The 23077-nt window shown below is 37.7% G+C and overlaps 3 protein-coding genes across 3 annotated transcripts; 2 read left to right on the top strand and 1 right to left on the bottom strand.

The window, feature by feature from the left end:
• LOC125174554 (keratin-associated protein 6-2-like) lies at positions 1-5061 on the top strand. Its single transcript, XM_047874062.1, has 2 exons — positions 1-47; positions 4692-5061. The coding sequence occupies exons 1-2, from the start codon at positions 1-3 to the stop codon at positions 5059-5061; spliced, it is 417 nt and encodes a 138-aa protein (XP_047730018.1).
• A 7007-nt stretch (positions 5062-12068) lies between these two features.
• On the bottom strand, positions 12069-12215 carry LOC125174679 (keratin-associated protein 20-2-like). Its single transcript, XM_047874292.1, has one exon. The coding sequence runs from the start codon at positions 12213-12215 to the stop codon at positions 12069-12071; it is 147 nt and encodes a 48-aa protein (XP_047730248.1).
• Positions 12216-17476: 5261 nt separating this feature from the next.
• Positions 17477-17725, top strand: LOC125174553 (keratin-associated protein 6-1-like). The gene has a single exon (XM_047874061.1). It carries the CDS (start codon positions 17477-17479, stop codon positions 17723-17725), a length of 249 nt encoding a protein of 82 aa, XP_047730017.1.
• The last annotated feature ends 5352 nt before the right edge of the window (positions 17726-23077 follow it).

Genomic DNA, 23077 nt, shown 5'->3' with positions numbered 1-23077 from the left:
ATGGCCATAGCTCAGGCCATCATAGTAGTTGCTGTAGAAGCTCATCTGTGAGAAGAAGGCTCAGAAGAACAGAGTCAGTTTCTAGAGCTTTAAATTTATAATATACCCAGAACCTTACAAACGAACTGAGTGGTATGTGGGGCAAACCACAGGCACTGTTGGATTCATGTTTCAAACTAGTTGGTATTAAAACCATCTCAAGAATTTCTCATGACCAATATATTTAAGACAACTTTACTGTGTGTCAGGATGCCTATAATGAAATCATGTGCCTTTGATGAGAGATTCTTCTACTTTGGTGACTTGTTTATTCCAGATTCCAAATTTAGACTATGTTATTGCTACCATGCCATCATACAACCTATGCAGATTCTACCTGTGTAAAACCCTAGTTTTATGTAAAAATATTCTCCTTACACCTGAATATTTTCTGTCTTGGGAACAAAAGGACAGTTTCAAAGGGGGAGAGAAAGATGGAAAAATTGTGGGAGAGGAGACATAGTGCCAGGATTCACTTGTAAACATTGAATGACTAAGTGTTTTATCTTTTTTTGGGGGGAGTAATATTATTAGCTTTGGTTTTTACTTCACATGTACATGTAATCTATAATTATATACATGACCCCAAACCAGACAGTGACCTTGAAGTCTGACCCAATTACCCCTAAATATATAGAAAAGAAGGGACTTATTTTATTAGAAATTTGAGTTTTAAAGGATGCCAGAAACTCTCAAGTGGTTTATTGATGTCATGCACTGTTGGGTATGTTGCCCCAAAAAGACACATCTCTTCTGGTTTCCTTGCTCAAAATGTATACCCTCAATCTAAGTATGATAAAAATTCAGATAAATCCAAATTGGAAACTCTTCTACAAAACACCCAAATCTTTCAAGCTGTCAAGGCCAGGAAAGCCAAGGAAAGACAGAGAACTGTCACTAATTGAAAGAGACTAAAAAGATCCTGCAACTAAATGCAGTGTGAATTGGATTCTGAAACATAAAAAGGACACTAGTGGAAAAAAATGGTGAAACAAAATCTATAGTTTATTTTATTTTATTTTATTTTTAATTTTTTTAACGTTTATTTATTTTTGAGAGACAGAGAGAGGCAAAGAATGAGCAGGGGAGGGACAGAGAGAGAGGGAGACACAGAATCTGAAGCAGGTCCCAGGCTCTGAGCTGTCAGCACAGAGCTCGACACAGGGGTTCAACCCATGAACCGTGAGATCATGACCTGAGCTGAAATCAGATGCTTAACACAGGCACCCGTAAAATCTACAGTTTAAAGTATTGTTCAAAGTTAATTTCTTTAGTTTGATAAATATACCATGGCTATGAAAGATGTTAACATTATAGAGCATTGAGTGTTGGGCATATAAGAGTTTTCTGTACTATTTTGGCAACTTTCTATAGGTCTAAAGTTATTCCAAAATATGAAGTTAAAAAGAAAAGTAAAAATAATCTTTCATTTTATTGACTTGGCCATTTACTAATTCACTTGTCAAATTTTATTAAGAACGAACTATATACTAGGCATTATTATGAGCACTGGGATGGGGCAATGAACAGGACAGACAAGGATGCTATTGTTACAGAACTTATGTTCTAGACTAAGTAGGGGCAGAAAATTCAAGACGGACAAAGATTAAGGGAGTGAATGAGATAATTTCTGATAGTGACAAGTCTATGTAAATAATAAATCAAGATGAGCTAAAGAAAACTTCAAGAGTTATTGGTGAAGGATTACTTCAGACTGACTGGTCATGGAAAGCTTCACTGAAAGAAGCAAGAGAAAGATAAGCCATTCTCGATGTTACTTCAAGGGATCAAAGGCAGAGACTTTAAGGTGGAAAGAAGCTAGGGCCATTTGAAGAGCTGAGAAACCACTGTGATCTATATATTACAATGGAGAGGAATCATATGAGCTCATAGATGTAGTCAAGGCTCTGAGATGCAGGGTCATGTCGGCTGTATTTGCTAAGCTTCGGGGTTGCTAGGTGTAGCAAATAAATATTGAAATTCAAATTTAACTGCATGCCTGGTAGGTACTCAAGCCATCCTAATGTGGGTAGTAGACACTGAAGGATTACCATCAAGGAGGGCCATGATCTGATCTGTGCTACGCATGCCTTGAGACATAACAGGAAAGAATGAAAAAGTCTGGGTAGTATAAATAATCATCAGCTTAATTTTGTCATGTTAAATTTCTAATGATGATTAATCTATGAGGATATATACATTTATATATTAAGATTAGAAGTATATGAAATATTATATATAATACACCTGCAATGAGATTGGAAATATACATAGAGACTGATTGGAGAAGAGAATGTATACAAAGTGATCCATCTAACAAGAGTTTGGGTAGAGACCAGAGACCATAAGTGGGGCAAATACCTAGTGAGACATTCTCACATTTGAGGGTAAAATCTGAGACGTAAAAAGACAGGACACTTAGAAGAAGCAGTTACTGAGGTTGGGATTAAACCAAGTGTGCCTGGTAGGTTGAAGGTGAAGGTTGGAGAGCCTTTCAGGAATGAAGACAGAAGTTGGTGAATCTGAACGCTGCTCAGAGGCTGAGTAAAATAAAGACTTGACCTCTAGATTTGGCAGGACTGCGGTCTTGATGACCTCAGTAAGAGCAGTCTCAGAAGCATATTGGAGATGAAACATCGAAACACAGGACCAGAGCGATAAAGGTTCTCAGAACACTGCCATGGAAATACAGTTGTGAAGTTTTGTTATGAGGCAAGATATAGAAATGGGGATTACTCGGAAGAGTACTAATTTATGATAATAGAATATATTGAGAATGGAGTATATTTAGGACAACACACCAGAAAAGATAGAAAAAAAGAAAAAGCAAGTGCGAAGCTTTCATTGCTATTATCAGAGAGAATAACTTAATTTTTCAGGAGAACCACATTAATTTTAGGAAGTAAATTCTAGAGAGATAAATGTCTAGCAAATGTTATTACAGATATCATTTGTACAAAATGCAATGTATTCGATATCCTTTAAATCAAATACAAAAACCTTAATTATAGTTTTTTTTTAAATTTTTTAATTAACTGATGCAATTCATGTTTACCAAATTTAGGCAATGTTTTAAGAGTGTAAGTATCTTTGAAGAACAATAAAAATCATGCTATTTCCACTATTTTTTCTTAAAAAATAATTGTTTGCTAAGGCTCTGAACTCTGAGAATTGAGTTTATTGCTATTTACTACGTGGGAAATTTGAATGTCATGTGGTGAAGATGTCCTACACCTATATGTTGGTCCAGCCGATAGTGACTAAAATGTCACAATAATGTGGCACTTTACAAAAAATGCACCTACCAAGAAATGCACCTGGAAAGTACATTCAAAAACATGATCACTGAATGTGATGAATGTGTTGTTGTGATCATTAGAATGAAACAACTTTTTGTTTAAGAGGCTATTTTTTTTTTTTTACTCATTTGAAATAGTTACCACGTAAGACAAATTGAATAATTTGGGCAACTCTGTGTCATTATTCTAATGATCTCCAGAGAGAGTTGATTAAAATGCAGAAGGTGTCTAACTTCTTGAACCATCTTCATGGTGATATAAAGCATCCCCAATTCCATTCTACAAACCCTGCCTAACATTACTTGAGATAATAGATAAAATGGCATTTTGCCTAAGAACTATAACCCAATATCAGAAATCAATGTGACTACATAGGTAATATTGCCTTCCCACATGCATTTTTCTCAAATACACAGCAGTACATTTTTTAACTCTAACATAAAACTCCCCCTCCCCACTTTTCTTTGGCATCACTTTAAGATGAGCTATCACACTATTTGAATGAAGATAGTTATAATTCAAGGGTTATACAAGAGGGCTCAGCATGTCAGGTCACAAAGCATACTGTTTTGAGAAAGAAACAGTTCTCTGTCTAAATTTATTAACAAAAATGCATGATGCTAAGCCTATTGGACAGTTACTTAGAATAGTAACTAATGATAGCATATGTAATTAGGACAAAAAAAAAGAAATGTAAAAATTGGATTCCACCAGAATAACTTGCATTGTCTTGTCCTTCAATAGAAGTTGGACATAAATGAGAATAAAACTCATTGGTATAAGTGCAAAAGTAGAAGATATTTTGTTCAGACCTGTTTCCCTTGAAATTTTAATGAGTTAAATTATTATCAACATTATGAGCATGAGAGATGCATTATGTTTTCAATATAGAAAAAGCCACTAAATCCCTGAAGAAATTAATTATTTGGATCAAAAGAGAAGAAAAACTCATGAATGAAAAGAAATGCTATTCTCTGTGAAATGTTTTACAATAATATAATTATTTGGGGGCCAAGACCATAGCAAATGTATTCTTTCTTGAAATAAAGGATGATTATAGGAGGTTAAAGTGAAGGTCTAATTTGGGGTAGGACTGTGTAGATGTGACTGAGTGCCTCCCCTCATTCAAGTTCTAAACTGGATACATGACGTCCGGACAAAGCAAATCACCGTAATACCTCTGAAGCTTTATCTTATGTTTGAAGAACAACAAACTAACCCAATTAGTCATAAAATTAGCCAACGACATGACACATGTAGTGGGTGACACCCACATCGAGAGCATATAAAAGGTCTCTGCAGGAAGAAATGTTCACAGTGAAGTGACACTTCTCCTCGCCTTCTCTACCCAAGCACAACCTCAACAGCCAACACCATGTGTGGAAGCTACTACGGAAACTCTTATGGAGGCTGCGGCTATGGAGGCTGCGGCTATGGAGGCTGCGGCTATGGAGGTTGTGGCTATGGAGGCTGCGGCTATGGAGGCTGCGGCTATGGAGGCTGTGGCTACGGAGGCTGTGGCTATGGAGGCTGTGGCTACGGAGGCTGTGGCTATGGAGGCTGCGGCTATGGAGGCTGTGGCTATGGAGGCTGTGGCTATGGAAGCTCTGGCTACAAAGGCTGTGGCTACAGAGGCTGTGGCTATGGAGGCTGTGGTTACAGAGGCCTGGGCTGTGGCTATGGCTCCTGCTATGGCTGTGGCTCTGGCTGTGGCTACTGGTAACGAGGGCACCATGGGGGACTCTTACCCTCTACGCCTGGACGTGGGATTCACCAATTCTGAGCCTCACACTGTTGGGTGCTGATTATCCTACATCACAGGTTTTAGACACCACTTTTCTGAAGAGTTGAACTCTGGTTCTCTCTACGTCTGAACGACAAGTCCTTCCTTTCTTGAATATAACCCGTGAAAAGTAGAAGAATGTGAAAATTATCCTCTGAGCTCCTGTGTAGTGTTTCATCCGGATGAGGCTGTCATGGTTCCTGTCTTTTGATTTTCATACTGAATATTTTTCTCCATTTCTCTAATAAACTTCTTCAATTTGGCATAACAATCCTGGTTTTCTTATTTAATATTAATAGTTATCTTTTTGGCTTGTGAAAAATTATTTGTATTAAAGGAAGCAATAGCCTTCTTTAGGGGATATTTTCTTTTTATATTTCTAATTCCGTTGTCATACCAAGTCCTTGATTTGTGATATGAAGAAAGTAACAATCTTTGTAATGGTCAGTTTTCTTCTCTGGTTAAGCAGTAATAATGTGTGACGCTGGGCTATTGTTAAGATAAACAAGACGGTATTTGCCAATTTAGTTACGCAGTACTATATATTCCATGTACGTTTACATCAACATTTTCATCTATGTGAAATTCCTTACAAGATATGAGTTTTGATGCATGATTCCAATATCTAGTCTTTGGTTGGGGCATATTTAAAGAATTTTTTTTTTCAACGTTTATTTATTCTTGGGACAGAGAGAGACAGAGCATGAACGGGGGAGGGGCAGAGAGAGAGGGAGACACAGAATCGGAAACAGGCTCCAGGCTCCGAGCCATCAGCCCAGAGCCCGACGCGGGGCTCGAACTCACGGACCGCGAGATCGTGACCTGGCTGAAGTTGGACGCTCAACCGACTGCGCCACCCAGGCGTGGTTGGGGCACATGTAAACAAGTGTTTCTTACGCTTGTTCCACTCAAGAGTAAAGTGGTTCAAATCCACCCCAGCCTGTTTCCAGCTAACAAGTCTTGTTATAGTTTAAAAAATAGTTCTTAAAAGATTATGCCATTTCTAAAACCCATTATGTATTTATGTTTAAAGCTGTTTCATGGCATCCCCCATGAAAACAGGGTACTTGTTTATCCTGAGTTGTTTCTTTCCCATCATTTGTGTGGTTTCAGAGTTGTAGCTGTAGTTATTTGCCTTTCCCACTAGTGTGTGTGTGTGTGTGTGTGTGTGTGTGTGTGTGACTCATATGTCTGTAAACTTGTCAATTATTTTTTCTTGAAAAGTGATTTCTAAATCTTGGACATGAATGAGTTTAAGTGCTGTGCTTAGTTTAAGGTCATGGATATGCCCCAGTTCACAGGTTGATAGCTTCACACTTTGAAATTATTGACCTTGCAAGAAGGAATTAAGATAACTGGAAATATCAAACCCCCAAAGAGAGCATATTTTCCCCAAAGTATACCTATGTGAGGACTTGTCTTTCCTATTTATTCTTGAAGCTTAGAATTTTTGTTTAGTATTGAGTAAAAATTAGCCAATCTATGCTTACACATCGAAAGAAATAGTAGATTTTACAACTATTTTAACTTGCTTGGTAAGTCAAAACAGTTGGAGACAAGCAATGCCTTTGATATAGCTCACGAGTGAAGATTGTTGGTTATGATTTTCCAAGATCTCCGCCCACCATACGTTTTAATGTCACCTAGAATTAATTAACATTCTTAGTAGCTCTAACATATTGAATCTGATGTTAAATGTTACCATTATCATCCCCAAAGAAACATCCATTTTTGTGCTCATATTGGTTGGTTTGTGTCTTCAAAGTCTTCAAATTATGAATATCTCTAATTGAAACTGAATTATATAGGCATCTTTTACACATTACCCTATTCCTTATCCGTGTCTCTCTTTCTCTAGAGTGACAAACCTCCACCCCAACAACGCTGTGTTTACCCTATCCAACGATATACACAAAATATTTCCTAAATTACCACCCTAAAATGTAAAACATAGGTATCATGACATTTGAAAAATTATGGAACCCCTTGGAAATTGGTGTTCTTACCTAAATGTGAGGTATAACGGTAGAACCAGTCTTCTCAGATTGCTATGAAGTGTTAGTATCTAGTAAATGTAACTTTTTGCTATCTCATGCATGGTTTATTTTCTGAATTCTTTGCATATAAAAGAACAATTTTCTGTCAAGCTTATTCTGTGCTGCTTCTGTAATTCATATGCCAAAGCTCTGTATATATTTATATTTATAATATATATTTATAATCTAAATAATAATAATAATAATGTAGCATTTTTTAGCTGTTTACCATAGGACAATCACTTGCCAAGTCCTTATGCATATCATCCCACAGAAGGGCCAGAACAACTCTACAATGTGTTAAAATTACCCTGCTTTACAGCTGAATAAACAAGCAATGAGTTCACTCACTTTCTCACGGGCAGTTTTAATGTGGCAAAGGAATGTTTTATAACTACTTGTTTGTTTTCTCTGTGCGTGTGAATATAAATTTCTATTGGTTTGTCCTGCTTACATAATTGCCAGGATTTTTTTCCCCCCACTAAATGCAAAAGAAAGATAAGTTGAGTTACTAGTAGCATTTATTATTAACTAATATTAAATTTGTGTATAATGTGATGACTAAGTTTGTTTTCTAACGCTTCTTCCCCATTAAAAAGTCTTCCATTACATTCTTCCTTCCTCCTTTATTCTCTTCCTGCCACTTTGGTTATGAAATTCCAAGTCTCCTTTGCTAGTCATCTAGAATCATTGACGTATATGTCTTACTCTACTTGGCACAATTGTTGTCTTTTTCTGCTTTTGCTTCAAATTTTAGGAGAGTCTTTCAGTCCTTCCCCCCCATCTCAGCTTATGTTAAATTTTCTACCTCCAGTAAATTTAGTACATTTTTCATGACAAATATATGTTTCTTCCCTTTATATTTTGCTGTTTGCTTGTATACTTGTAATAGCATCATCTATGCCATGTGTCCTAAACATTATGAATTCTAGAATAAAAAAAATATGTTAAAGCGTTCTCCCTTATTTTGCAATAGCACTTTGACAGATGGGCTTATTCCAAGCCCTTAGATAGATTCTTTGATTTTTGCAACTTTTTTTTTTAAGAGAGAGAGAGAGAGAGAGAAAGAGAGAGAATGTGAGCAGGGGAGAGGGGCAGAGGGAGAGAGGCAAAGAACCTTAGGCAGGCTCCACACTGAGCATGGAGCCTGATGCAGGGCTCACTCTCACCACCCTGAGATCACAACTTGAACTGAAATCAAGACTTGGATATTTAACCGACTAAGCCACCCAAGCATCCCCCAACTCATTTCTTTCTCAATGGATATATATCCAATCTCTCTTTTTTAAAAATGTTTTTTTATTTTTTTTTGAGAGAGAGAGAGAGAGAGAGAGAGAGAGAGAGAGAGAGAGAAGGGCAGGGCAGGAGCAAAGAGAGAGGGAGACACAGAATCTGAAGCAGGCTCCAGTCTCTGAACTGTCAACATAGAGCCTGACATGGGTCTCAAACTCACGAACAGTGAGATCATGACCTGAGTCAAAGTCGGACACTCAACTGACTGAGCCACCCCAGATGCCCCAATATCCAATCTCTTTTTGAGGGAACTTTGGAATTTATCAGGGCAACTGAAGTCTAGGAAAAGAGAATATCTAAATTTTTAGAATGCTATTGTCATAGGGTCTGAGCTCACGTTTATATAGGGACCCTAAATATAAGAATTGTCTCTATTAGGCTGGAGGCACACAAAGACCAGATGTCAGTCAGAGTTCTGATCCAAATCTGTCTCACCATGGGATTAATGGTTCCATAAACCCATTTCACAGTAATGGATATACGTAGAAGCTATGTTCCCTCACCAGTATAGTGGGAATGTTTGAATGGAAGACCCTGAAAAAATATATATAAAGAGAGAAAGGAGGATTTATGATAGGCATTGTCTCACAGAATTATGGAGGCTGAAAAGTCTCACAATTTGCTATCTACAAGCTGGGGAACTGGGAAAGCCAGTGGAATGTGAGTCCAAAGGCCTTGAGAACCAGAAGCACCAATGTCTGAAGGCAGACGATGGGCATCCTGGGTCAGGCAGAGAGCAAATTCACCCTTTCTCTCCCTTTTTGTTCTATTTATGCCCTCAGCAGATTGGATGATGCCCACTCACCTTGGTGAGGGTGACTGACCTTCCCTATTTAGTTTATGAACTCAAATGCTAATCTCATCTAGGAACATCCTCACAGACACATCCAGAAATAATGTTGTATCAACTATCTGGGCATCCATTAGCCCGGTCAAGTTAACACATAAAATTGACCATCATAGCATAGAATGACAGGGATTATTGCCACCATTAAAGACTTATAGGATGTAGGAATAGTGATACCCATCACATACACACTTGATTCATTATTGTTCCTCCTGCAAAATTCAGTTTTTGGCAAACCCCCATGTGCGAGTTGTAGCACAGATGGCTAGCTTTCTGGAGCAAGGCCATATTGTGGCAGAATATATTCACAGCGCAAAAAGAAGCTCCTGGCATACTAATGGACCCAAGCAGAGACTGAACATCTGTCACTATGCAACATCAAATGACGATGTGTGCTGACCTTCATGACTGGGTACTCTCAGACCCACCAAGTCATAAATTTTGGCAGACTTAGCGGCAGGAGTCTGATGTTAAGTGGTAATATAGATTCAGAGTCACTTAGAGCAGGTGCAAAGGGCATGAATGAGTTGCACGTGTTCCCTGCCTGAAGACTTAGGGGGCCTAAAGCCTACCTGTAGCACTGAAGTCTTTCTATCAGTTCACTGCTATAGCCCTACGGGGGTGTTCAATTGACTAAATGGCAGAGCGAGAATACATTCAGGCCTGGTTCATGGATGGGTCTTCTCAATATGTTGGAATTAGCCTGAAAATGGACTGCTGTTGCATTCAGAATTGCTCTGAGAAAGAATAGTAAGGGAAAATGTTCCCAGGAGACAGAGCTTTCTAGAAGTATACCCAATCATGAAATTTACGTGGAGAGAGATGTGGCCTGAGGAAAGAACATACAAGGACATTTGGACAGTTATTAATAGTTTGGTTAGTTGTTCAGGGGTCAGAAAGAGTATGATTAAACAGAGATCTGGGGAAGAATTGTACAGATGGACATATTGGAGTGGATACAAATTAAGTAGATTTTTGAGCTTGATGTCAGTTTTCACCATAGTGCATCCACAACAGAGAACGTACAAAACAATCAGGTGGACAGTAACTCGGCCAGGAAATGTCTAACAGCTTCTGTCATCTGTAATACCAGCATATGTGCAATGGGCCCAAGAATAGAATAGCCATAGTGGTAGAACTATTTCTTCTTTTACAAAGCTGATCTAGCTGATATTGGAATTGAATATCCAATCTGAAAGCATCAAAGGATTTTTCTGAGCCCTTGATGTGGGGATACCATACTTAGAGGATTCCAACCAGCTCTTTCTGGCAAGTTGATTTTATCAGGCACCTTCCATATAGATGGAAGTTGCTATTTAATAAGAATGATAGATATTCTGGGTATGGGTTTGTCTCAGCTGCCCACAGTGACATGATCATCACCAGTATCTGAGACATGTGGTGGCTTATTTATCATCACAGAATTCTGCACAACATTGCTTTGGACTGAGACAGTCTCTGAGAAGAAAGTGAAATAATGCACCCATTGCTATGAGATCTATTCATCTTAGCACATACCACATCAGCCCGCTGAAATGGCTTCTTAAAATGCTGCGAATGAATGTGCTAAGGATTATAGTTTGTGATATTTAGTATTGTCTTTACAATGGAGAATATATTTTTAACCAATGCTACCCCGTCCCCAATATCTAGAATATATTGGTCTGAAAAAAACACCTGTTAGGTAAAATTGCTCTCTTTCACCATGGCTCCCTGGGACCCACTAGTTAATGAATTAATATAGAGTTTTTGCCTACCTGATAATCGTGGGCTCCACCTACCAGTAGACAGAGAAATTAATTACAGTATTGATTATAATGAAGAGATGTAGTTCTGCTCTATAGTGGGAGTTTGAATGTCCATAGCAGAAACTCACAGGATCTACTGGGGTCGCTTCTATTCCCAAAGGACTGCTGTACACGGGCACAAGACCTGAGGGGTCAGGCTTCTCAGGATAAAGTTTTAGCTGCCAAGACCAGCAGAGGTGCCAGAAAACTCTGAAGGCAATGGAGAATAGGTAATAAAGAACAGAGACAATGAATGTCGATTACTGCTTAGAAAGCAGTTTGGAGCTGAAAGGAGACTTTGGCTGGTCCGACCAATCTTTTTGCTGTTCTTTAATAGTGTTTTGTTTTTCAGAATTCATGACCGGCTATTGTCTTTAAGGAGTGGTGACAGAAAAACTTGAACATGACATGAGATACGCCTGCACCTGAGTGATGTAAAGAATAAACTCTAGATGATGCTTGAGGGTGCTTCATCAGTGTCTCATTCATCATTTCACTCATGCTGATGGCCTCCTAGTGCAAGCCATTGCAGTTCTCAGAATGAAGTCTTTGTCCTTTCAAGTGCCAATGAAGTCACGTCTTTGGAGCAGACTTTAGCTGGTAGAAAAATAGCAGCTATACAGCCACACACACACACGCACACGCACGCACACATTCTTACGCTCAGAAATGATGAAGATAAATAAATGTATGTAAACAAATATATGGCATACTTGCAAATGAGCTTTTATTTAATGAAAAATAAAACCGGAATTTTCCCAAATAAATATTAAGATTGGATTTGTGCACACGTATAGAAACGAACGGATATTTTTTCCAAAAAAATCATTGGATAGTCTAGATAATGAATTGATTGGTGACTTTTTTTATCACAGGTGGCCTAGGATTTAGATATTAGTGTTAGAAGAGAAAATAATACTAATATAATAAACAATCCTTATATAATAACAAGAACTATCCAAGGTATCAGAAGTCTAGAATACTTCAATAGAAGCCAGAACACCAGTATCTTCCAAAGCAGCATGGACGGTGGCAGGCATAACCATAGCCACCATAGCCACAGCCGTAGCCACAACCCAGGCCACCATAGCCATAGCCCAGGCCACCATAATAGTTGCCGTAATAGCACATGGTGTCAGGAGCAGAGGGTTCAGTTGAGGAGCAGAATCAGTTCCTTGAGTTTGAATTTCATAATCTGCACAGGGCCTTTTATACAACCTGAGTGGTATGTGGGTAAACCACAGGCAGAATTGACTCATTTCCAAACAAATGATATTAAAAAAAATCTGAAGAATTCCTTATAACCAATATATTGGGGACTCTATTGCTGTAGTGTCATGTGCCTTTAAAACAAAACTTGTTTCCTAATTACACAGTGTTTGCTTACTTGAGAACCCAGCTTCTAAGAGATCTTATGAGCAAGGCTATAATGTTGTTATTTAATTTGAAAAAATATTTGAAGGTTTTTTTTTCTTTTTTAATGTTTATTTTTGAGAGAGAGAGAGAGAGAGAGAGAGAGAGAGAGAGAGCACAAGCAGGGGAGGGGCAGAGAGAGAGGGAGACACAGAATCTGAAGCAGGCTCCAGGCTCTGAGCTGTCCAGACAGAGCCCGATGTGGGGCTCAAACTCACAACCCTTGAGATCATGACCTGAGCCCAAGTTGGATGCTTAACCGACTGAGCCACCCAGGCACCTTCGATTTGAAAATTTTTAAGTTTTTATTTAAATTCCAGTTAGTTAACAGACAGCGTAATATTAGTTCCAGGTGTACAAGATAGTAATTCAACACTTCTATACAGCATCCGGTGCTCATCACAATTGTGCTCCTTAATCCCAATCACCTATTGCATCCACCGCCCCTCTGGTATCCATAGATTTGATTTTTAAAAGGTAAGATAGGTAGCTCCTTTTTTTAAAGTTATTTAGGGAAAATTGACAAATATAATGGTATACATTTAAAGTGTACAACATGATGCTTCGATACACATATTCACTGTGGAATAATTACCACGATCAGGATAACTAGCATGTTTACATGTCTATCATCTTACATCGTTAACTCTTTGTGTGTGTGTGTGTGTGTGTGGTAATGAAACTGCTGTAGAAATGTAAAGATAGATGGAAATTAAGATGGACACCCTAGTGTCTCAGCAAGACTTGACTTTAAAGTAAACAAATTTCTCTCTTCTTTTCTTGAAACCTCCCCTTCTCTCCCACTTGTTTTTCTGTAGAATCCTCTCTTCCAGGACCTCGGTATCCATATTGGCAACCGGCTGACCTCAGTGAACACTTAGGAACAACACTCAGATAGACCGCACCAGCGGTGGTCATGAGACCACCTTGAAGGGATAAGGAAAGTGACTGGTAGGACTACCAGATTCCTATCAAAACCACTCAGGTCCTGTATTTTCCTATAAAACCCCTCAGCCTTTTACCCCTGGTGGATCTGCGATTTTGAAGGCATTAGCCTGTTGCAACATCATTTGCCTGGTAAGGTAATACAACAATCATTCCTCTTAATCCCTAATCCCGGTCTTCATGTTATATGTCGGCTCTGGAACACATAGGTCAGTTTTCATAAACAGTAAGAGTGCGTGAGATCTTCTCTCAACAATGTTTAAGCATACAACTGTTGTGAACGATAGTCACCATGCTGTACGTCAGCTCCTCAGAACTTTTATAACTGAGAATTTATGCTCTTTGACCTACATCACCCCATTTTTTCCTTTGCCCCAGCCCCTAGCAAACAATGTTCTATTGTCTGTTTCTATGAAATTGTCTTCTGTTTTTGTTTTTTGTTTTAGCTTCCACACACGAGTGATACCATACAGTATTTATTTTTCTCTGTCTGGCTTATCTCCCTTAGTATAATGCCCTCCCAGTTGATCAATGTTCTCCCGAATGGCAGAAGTGCCTTCTTTTTTATGGCTGGGTTTGTGCCATTTATCTTTATGGGACTTAGACATGGAGAAGAAATATTTATTCTATTGGAAATCTCAATTTAGAAAGCTATTCTACATTGTTGCTTTTTTTTTTTTAGTTGTTTTTTTATTATGAACTTACTCCATGCTAGGGATTCATTTCAAGCATATGGGATGAGGAAATGAAAATGATAGATATGGTCCATATTCTCAAGGAACTTAAATTTCTCATTGTAAGGAAGACAGTCAGTGACAGACACACAATAGGCAATTAAACTCTGAAAGAAATATATTAAATTCTGATAAGAATGACTACTTGAAAAACACAAAAACCCCAATGAGTTGAATAAGCTTATTTATTACTTGGGGGAGTTAATTTTAAACTGAGTGGTCAGAGAAGACATATCTGAAGAGATAGCACTTTAATTGATACCTGCTCAAGGTAGGATTCAAGCATTCCTGCTGTAATTTCCAGACAGGGAGGTCAACAGTACAATGGCAAGGAGGGAGAAAACTTGGTCTGAGATACTGAAGAGCCACTGTGTTTGGCATATGGAAGATGAGAAAGAAAATGGTAGAGGACAGTGTTGGAAAGAGATAGTTTATTGTAGGATATTCTAAATGCAATGGAAAGTCTATGTAGGTATGCCCCAGGGGAGGCTATGATTTAATTTTTTCTTGAGCCATGAGATTGAGATATTGGAAGAGAATACATTCGGTGTCATAATGGGCTCTTTGTGGGGAATGTTAAATTTCTGATGGCTATTTAAGATAAAAATTGAATTATCAAGTGGAAAGTTGAGTGGACATCTATAAAAGGGTGAAGATAAAGGACATAGAAAGGCCAAAAACAATGGTCTGAGATTTGGGTCAAAGTAGGGATCATATAATACAAAAATTTCTGAAAAAGTGAAGTTGGAGGCAAAATAAGTGAGTAGATTGTATCAGAATCCAAGAGAGAGAATAGGTCAAGAACAAAGAGTTCAACTGACCTGAATTTTCAGAGCTTTGGTAAAATTAATACAGAGAAACAAACCATATTTAGATTTGGTAAGACATGACAGGCACGCTTTCAGTGGAGTGGTGGGTCAACAGTCTAAATGTTTGAGAGAAAAGGATACAAGACAGTAGATGCAGTATCTTAGAAATACATTCCTGAAATTTCTATGAAGAAGAATAGTGAATTAAGAAATTACCTTGGAAAACTCAAGGAGTTTTGTTGGGGAAAGATTTGTCTGTTGTTTGCTTTGTTTTTCATGAGAGACAATTAGCAGTAATTATATTTCAAAGCATTGGCCAACAACACTTAAAAAAAACCTGGAATGTCATGGTGCATACATAGGCAGAGCACAAAGGATTTTTAGGGCAGCGAGACTATTCTATGTGACACTACAATGGTGGCTATCTGTCATTATACATTTGTCAAAACCCATAGAATGTATAAAATCAAGAGTGAATCCCAATTTAAACTATAGACTTTGACTGTTAATATGTCAGTGTAGGTCCATTGGTTGTAAAACATATTCCATTCTGCTTCCAGATGTTGATAGTTATGGGACAGATGGAAACTTCCACAATCATTTTAACCAGTTACAAAACTACCCGCTACATAATTATTTTGTTAACTAATATAATTTAGTCATACACCCTTCTGGCAATGAATTTATTCAATATATAGGATTTAAGTCTAAAAAAATGACAATCGCAATATTCCAACCAGCATTCATTAAAAAATAAATTTCCATGGAAAGATAACTGATTGATGGAATCTAAAGTATGATAATTTGAAACAAGTATCTGATGTAGTGAGATTTTCTAACAGTTATTACCATGGTGAAGGAGGGACTGAAATGATACACGACTGTAATGATGTGTCTAGTTTGTGGAAATACACTTATCAATAAAATAAATAAATAATACATGAAAAATGCATGGTAAATGGATGTGATTGTGTTTAACCTGATTATTAGTAGAAAAACATTGCTGTGTTCCATTTAGAGGCTATTTACCCTTGGATAATTTGAATTACTTATCAAAGCGGATGAACTGAATGAATTACAAAGATCTTGGGCACTGAATTCCACAGCAGGGTTGACTGTGGTTTTCAGTCTCGAACCCTCTTTGCTACTGCATAACCCAATCTTATACTCCTTGGTTATGTTTAAAGGTTATATGAAGAGATATGTAATAACAATCTTTAGACACAGAAAATCATTGTATTGTGACCACCCTGGTCACTGACTATGGATTTGTGTGTGTAATTGTACCTCCTTCCTGAATCATCCTGATGGCATAAAATCTAGTTGTTTTCACATGATGACAAGATTCTCCTGGGTTTTCTGTACCTCCTAATAGCCTGGATTATCATAGTGAAAACAATGAAATAAAAAAAATTCAATGATTATTTAAGAGAGTTCCATGTGCCTGATTAAAAATAGGTTGCCTTTTTAACATTGTATATCTTTACAAATGAACTTTCCTTTGTATAATGGGCAAAATCAAGTATCTGAAGATAAAAAGAAATATCAGTTAGTCAGAATATTAGCTGATTATTATATATTCCCAAATGTGAACAGATCTCCCTATTGACTGGTGAAGAATTACCAAAAAAAAAAAAAAAAAGTTTTGGGAAGCACTGACATTTCAGATACATTTCTCAAAGTTAAAAAAATGGCCAATTGAAAATGGCAATTGATAGAAGTCTTAATAAAACAGGATTAATTATTATCACTCTTTCTGGTGGTAGGCTCTGAACAGAAATTGCAGTTCATAGGATAAACTATTTTTAGTGTCCTGAAGAAGAATTAGGCATAAAAAATAAAAGACTAATTTGTATAAGTGAAAACCCGGAAATGCAGTTGGCTCAGGCTGGCTCTCAAGACATGGGAAACAGCCAAGACTGGCTGTTTGTTAAGTGTATTACAGAGATGGACAGGCATTGCGATTTTCTGTGCTGCGTCATTTCAGGGGAAGACCGACAGCTGAAACACTGAAGAGGAAGAATGTTTTGAAACAAGGTAGAGGCAAAACTCATTGGTTAAAAATGAGTGCTATTGGTTTTTGGAACGATAGGGAGAAGAATAGAGATTTTATTTTGTGCCAAGAGCAAGTCAAAATTGGCCTGCTGCAAATGCTACCTCTTGAAATGATGGCTGTTTCTTGAGGTTTGAGTATTTGGTGTCATGCAGAGATTTGTATGTCTATCTGCTCTCATCGCTGACATTGAATTATCTCGAGGGAGTCCCGAGTCTCTAGATAAAAAAACAAGCTTCTTTAATGCCTCTGTGGTTTTATCTCATGGTTGAGAAACAACAAACTAATTATAGTCACAAGATTAGCCAGTGGCCTGACTTGTGTGGTGGGTCCCACTCACACTGAGGGCATATAAAAGGCCCTCTGCAGGGGAGTTGTCCACAGTGAAGTGACACTTCTCGCCTTCTCTCCCCAAGCACAACCTCAACAGCCAACACCATGTGTGGCAGCTGCTATGGAAACTACTACAGAGGCTGTGGCTATGGAGGCTGTGGCTATGGAGGCTGTGGCTATGGAGGCTGTGGCTACAGAGGCCTGGGCTGTGGCTATGGCTCCTGCTATGGCTGTGGCTTCCGCAGACTAGGCTGTGGCTATGGCTGTGGCTACGGGTATGGCTCCCGCTCTCTCTGTGGCTGCGGCTATGGATGCGGCTCTGGCTACGGCTGTGGCTTTGGCTACTACTATTGAGGACACCATGGGAGACTTTTATCACCTGCACATGTAACTTCATCCTTCACCAGCCTTGATTCCCATGCCCTTGTGTTCCCACACTAGATTGGGATAATTCTGATGTGATTTGCAGATTACCTACAGTCTGGCGGCTCCTGTCTGGATCTGAAAACCTTAGTTATTTATCCCCAACCTTTGCTTCCTAAAAAGGGAGAATGTGATTTTCATCCTGTGAACCCACTTTACCTTCTTACTGGTCACTGATCCTACCTTGATAATTCTCATGCATGTTTCCCAGTGATCTTAATAAATTTGGCTAATCTGAAATAGAAACCTTGGTTTTCTTTCTATTTATTATAAGGAATAGAACTTATTGTATTTAACAATTTTTTTTTTTGTATTTGCTTGATTCCAAGAAAGGTTGAAATTGCTTGTTTTTGCCATATATATTTTTTGCTCTCTACCAGTTCTATTGTGTCTCTATTGCTGGGAGGTTTTAGACTGAATGACATAACATTTTTCAATTAGTTCATTTTGCTTAGCTCATGGTAAATATTCTGTGTATCTTTTTCCTGCATAAACCATCATCTGCAAAGCCTCCCTAAATCATTTTTTTTATGTTTTATTTTTAAATTATAGACAGAAAAGTTCACTCCCTTGGTGTAGAGTTCTGTGATTTTGAAAAATGCATGATGTCGTGGTACAACCATCACAATCAAGATGTAAAATAGTGCCATCACACTCCCCCCCAAAAATTTCTCATGCTTTGTTTTCTTTGTGGTTTCAAGTTTTTATTTAAATTCTGGTTAGTTAACGTACAGTGTAATATTGGTTTCAGGAGTAGAACTTAGCAATTCATCACGTACATATAAAACCCAGTGCTCATCACAAGTGTCGTGCTTAATGCTCAACACCCATTTAGCTCATGCCCCTGCCCACCTCCCCTCCAGCAACCCTCAATGTATTCTCTGAAGTTAAGAGTCTGTTTTACAGTTTGCCTCTCTCTCTTCCTCCCCCACCTCTGGCCATGTTCATCTGTTTCGTTTCTTAAATTCCACATATGAGTGAAATAGTATGGTATTTGTCTTTCTCTGACTGACATTCCCCTTGGCATAATACACTCTAGCTCCACCTACAGCGTTGCAAATGGCAAGAAAAGATGCTCAATTCATCATCAGGGAAATACAAATCAAAACTACAATGAGATATCACCTCACACCTAGAATTAACAGAACAGGAAACAACAGATGTTGGTGAGGATGTGGAGAAAGGGGAACCCTCTCATACTCTTGGTGGGCATGCAAACTGGTGCAGCCACTCTGGAAAATAGTAGGGAGGTCCCTCGTGCTTTTTCAAAACCTCTTTGCAATCAAGCCCTCCTCACACTCCTAAACCCTATAAATAATGGATTGTTCAATCTATCTACACCTTTGCCTTTTCCAGGTCATATTGTGTTGGGGGTTCCTCAAGATCATGCCCAGTCTTGGAGATTTGCTAGAAAGACTCATGGGCTCAGCATAGAATTGTGCTCTTGGTGAAGATTTATTATAGCAAAGTATGTCATGATACATAGCTAGATAGTAAGGGGAAGAGACCCAAGCAGATTCTGGAGGTATCCTTGTGAAGACCTTCTTATTCCTTCTCGCTCTAGGAGGGGCCACACAGAACTTACTCTTCCCCCAGCAACAGAAATGAAGCAATCCATGGGTGTTATTTCTTCTCAAGGAAGCCCATTAGAGACTTAATGCCCAAAATTTTAACTGAAAACAGATCAAAAAGGCTCCAGACTCCCACAAGGAAAACACTAGTTCAGCAAAAACCACATTGTTTATACAAAAAATCTAGGCACAGTGAGTCTTGCTTATCAGTTAGGGAATGGTGGGAACACTTCTGACATCCAATTTCCTGGATTTGGTATCAGGGTAATGCTGATTTCATAAAATAACTGGAGAAATATTCCCTCCCCTCCTACTTTTTTTAATTTTTTCTTCTCTCTTTCTCTCTTTTCTGGAGAGATTCCATGTGACTTGCATTGTTTCTTCCTTTCATGTTTGGTGGAATTTACCAGGGAAATTATATGAACTGTGAGTTTTCTTTTTTGGAAAGATTTTAATCACAAAATGTAGTTTCCCATGAGTCATGTGACCCTTCAAATATATATTTCCCTTTGAGCAAGTTTTTGGCAATGTCCTGCCTTTTAAGGAACAGATCCATTTCACCTAAGTTGTTGAATTTATGAACATGATATTGTTCCCTGTGTCCTCTTATTGTTTTTGATATGATTATAGGGTCTGTAGTGATGTCCCTATTTTATTGCTACTCCTGGTATATGTATCTTCTTTTTTTCTTTTTTTTCTTTGTGAGTCTTGCTACAGGTTTATCTTTTTTTTTTTTTTTTTTTTTTTTTTTTGAGAGAGAGAATGAACACATGCCTGCATGAGTTGGGGAAGGGCAGAGGGAGAGGAAGGGAGAGACTCCCAAGCAGGCTCCATGCTCAGCATAGAGCCAGATGTAGGGCTTGATCTCATGACTGTGAGATCACGACCTGAGATGAATTCAAGAATCAGACACTCAACTAACCGAGCCACCCAGGCACTCCAGGTTTATCAATTTGATTGAAATTTTCAGAGTTGGTGTTTGGTTTCATTTATTTTCTCTATCTTCTGTCTTAAATTATATTACTTCCAGCTGTTAGTTCTATTATTCCCCCTTCCTTTTTTTGTACTTTCTATTAATTATTTTGGAGGAATCTTGGAATACTGATTTGAAAACTTTCTTAATTTTCAATATAAAAATTGACTTCTATAAATTTCCCCTTTTAAGCACTGCTTTATTTACATCACACAAATTTTGATACCTTGTATTTTAATTTTCAGTTAATTCAAATATTTTTAACATCCCTGTAAATTTTCTCTTAGCCACACACACACTTTGTATTTGAAGTGATTTTCTTATAAATGATACATTTATTATATACTTTAGCCAATTGACAGTCTAATTTTAGCCAATTTGACAATCTCTGTCTTTTAATTGATTGATTACCTGAATATTCACATATTATTTAATTATTTTTACCATGGGAATTATTTCTACCATTTTACCATTTATTTCTGTTTCTATTTCTCAGTTTCACTTCACTGCCTATTTTGTATTATTTACGTATTTTTAATATTAGATTTTGTCTTGTGACTTTTTGGCTATATCTCTACTGATATAGATTCTCCATGATTTCCTTATTTGCTGCAAATAAGTTTCTTTGTGTGACCCCTCAGCCCGATGCAGTTTCTAACTCACCAAGGAGTGAAACTCACTTTGGTTCAGTAACATAGAATCGTAATTTTTTTTTAGTTTATCCTAATTGGGATTTATTACTTCTTGACTCTGTAAATTTGAGAATTGTACCAAATTTGAGAAAATTTAAGCCATTATTTCTTTAAATATGATTTCTGTGCCAATCTATATTCTTCCTCCATTTGAGATTCCAATGCCGTGAATGTTAGAAATTTTGGTAGGTCTCACAAACTCCTGAGGATTTTTATTCATATTTTTAAACTGTATTGTTTTTTGCATTCAATAATTTCTCTTGATTTATCATCATATTCTCTGACTCTTTCCTCTGATATCTCAGTTCTGCTAGTGAACCCATCCAAAGAAACTTTTTTTTAAATTTCTGATATTAACTTTTAATTTCTGATATTTTTAGTTATAAACTTTTCACTTGGTACATTTAACAATTCCATTTCTCTTTTGAAGATACATTTTTTTCTTTTCATTCAATGCTTATCTTTACCCCGTGGATCATGGTTATAAAGTTGCTTAAAACTCTGATAATTTGGGGGTTGGCATCTATAATAGTTTATCTGTTGCTGTTACCACAAACTTAACATCTTAAAAATCACACACTTACTTATTATTTTCGCATTTTTTGTTAGTCTCTGCTCCAGGCATGGTTTAGAATGGTCTTCTGCTTAAGGATTTTTCACAAGGCTGCAGTCAAGGTGTCATCTGGGTCTTAAAACACAGAATTGCCTCAAAGATTGACTGGGGAAGGATCCATTTCTAAGCCCACGTGTTTGTTGGCACAGTTCAGTGACACACAGGTTATGGGACTGAGGGCCTCAGTTTCTTGCTGGCTATTGGCTAGATGCCACTTTCAGTTCCTTCCCAAATGGACCTCTCCGTTGGGCAATATACTACATATCTGTGCGCTTAATCATAGCCTGTGAAGAAGAAAATATGGAAGAAAGATGGACATTATGGTCTTACATAACACAATCACAAAAGCAACATCTTATTACTCTTCTACACTTTTTGATTAGAAGATGCCACAGATCCTGCCACACGGAAGTGTGAAGGATGTGAATATCAGTAGGTGGGGGAAATGCGGACCATCTTAGTATATACACCAGAGCACCTCTCTCAATTGTCGCCTCCCTTGAGAATGCATCATAATTAGTAGGTTTTTGTATGCTATATGATTTCATATTGTACCTTGGACATTTTGAATATTATGTTGTGATTATCTGGATCTTGTTAAAAATCTTGTGACATTGTTATTTGTTATTGTTGTTTTCGTTAGCAGGAGATCAGCCTGGTGAGCTTCATTCTACTACAATTTGTCTCAAATTCATGATCGAGTATATCAAAGCTAAAGAAGAAACCTGAAGCCAGAAGGTAAGATTTTATACATTCAGCTATGTTCATATAATATGTTCTCAGGCTGCAATATCTCCTGTCTATTATGAACCCATAAAAATTAGTGTCAAATAACTTGCTGAAATATTGATACTAACCCGTATCAATGGCAGATTCTAAATCTTTTCAATAGAGCACTTGGGCAAACTGAGCCATGTTATTTTCCCCTCCACTCCTAAATAAGATTTTCTTTGGCTGATCTGAATGGTTGATAGGGCCTGTGAGCTACTAGGTATAAGTGAAGATTAGGGTTCTGTGTGGATTCCAGTGGAGAGAATTCATACAGGGCTTTCTGCACTGTAGGTTTGGCATGCACTTGACAAAGTTCCATATGTCTTATGTAAGTACTATAAGTGAAACTTATTGACAGCATCAGTACTCTTAAATCTCTGGCCACGTAGGGGAATGTCAACTTCAGCCCCACATGCCAGGTCTCTGTTGAGACTGGAGGCAGCCTGAAGTAACCATTAAGCAACTACAGAAATCTATAGAGCAAGAAACATAAAGAGCTAAAATCATTATAAGGAAAAAATATATTTCCCTCTCTTTACAAGATAAGAAATAATATTTACAAAGGTCACAGATTTTTCTGTAGTCACAAATCTTGGAAGCACTACAGTAAAACACAAGGTGATATTGAGGACAGTTATTTCCTGAAGAAAAGTAATTGTTACC

Source organism: Prionailurus viverrinus, chromosome C2 (genome assembly GCF_022837055.1).
Source record: "Prionailurus viverrinus isolate Anna chromosome C2, UM_Priviv_1.0, whole genome shotgun sequence".
Classification (NCBI taxonomy): domain Eukaryota; kingdom Metazoa; phylum Chordata; class Mammalia; order Carnivora; family Felidae; genus Prionailurus; species Prionailurus viverrinus.
This window is presented reverse-complemented; position numbering and strand designations above follow the sequence as displayed.

Bases quoted from the DNA above. Each gene is read 5' to 3' on its own strand.
- LOC125174554 (XM_047874062.1), top strand. From the start codon at position 1: ATGGCCATAGCTCAGGCCATCATAGTAGTTGCTGTAGAAGCTCATCT. The intron at 48-4,691 runs GTGAGAAGAAGG...TCTCTACCCAAG, and splicing joins GTTGCTGTAGAAGCTCATCT to CACAACCTCAACAGCCAACA.
- LOC125174679 (XM_047874292.1), bottom strand. From the start codon at position 12,215: ATGTGCTATTACGGCAACTATTATGGTGGCCTGGGCTATGGCTATGGT.
- LOC125174553 (XM_047874061.1), top strand. From the start codon at position 17,477: ATGTGTGGCAGCTGCTATGGAAACTACTACAGAGGCTGTGGCTATGGA.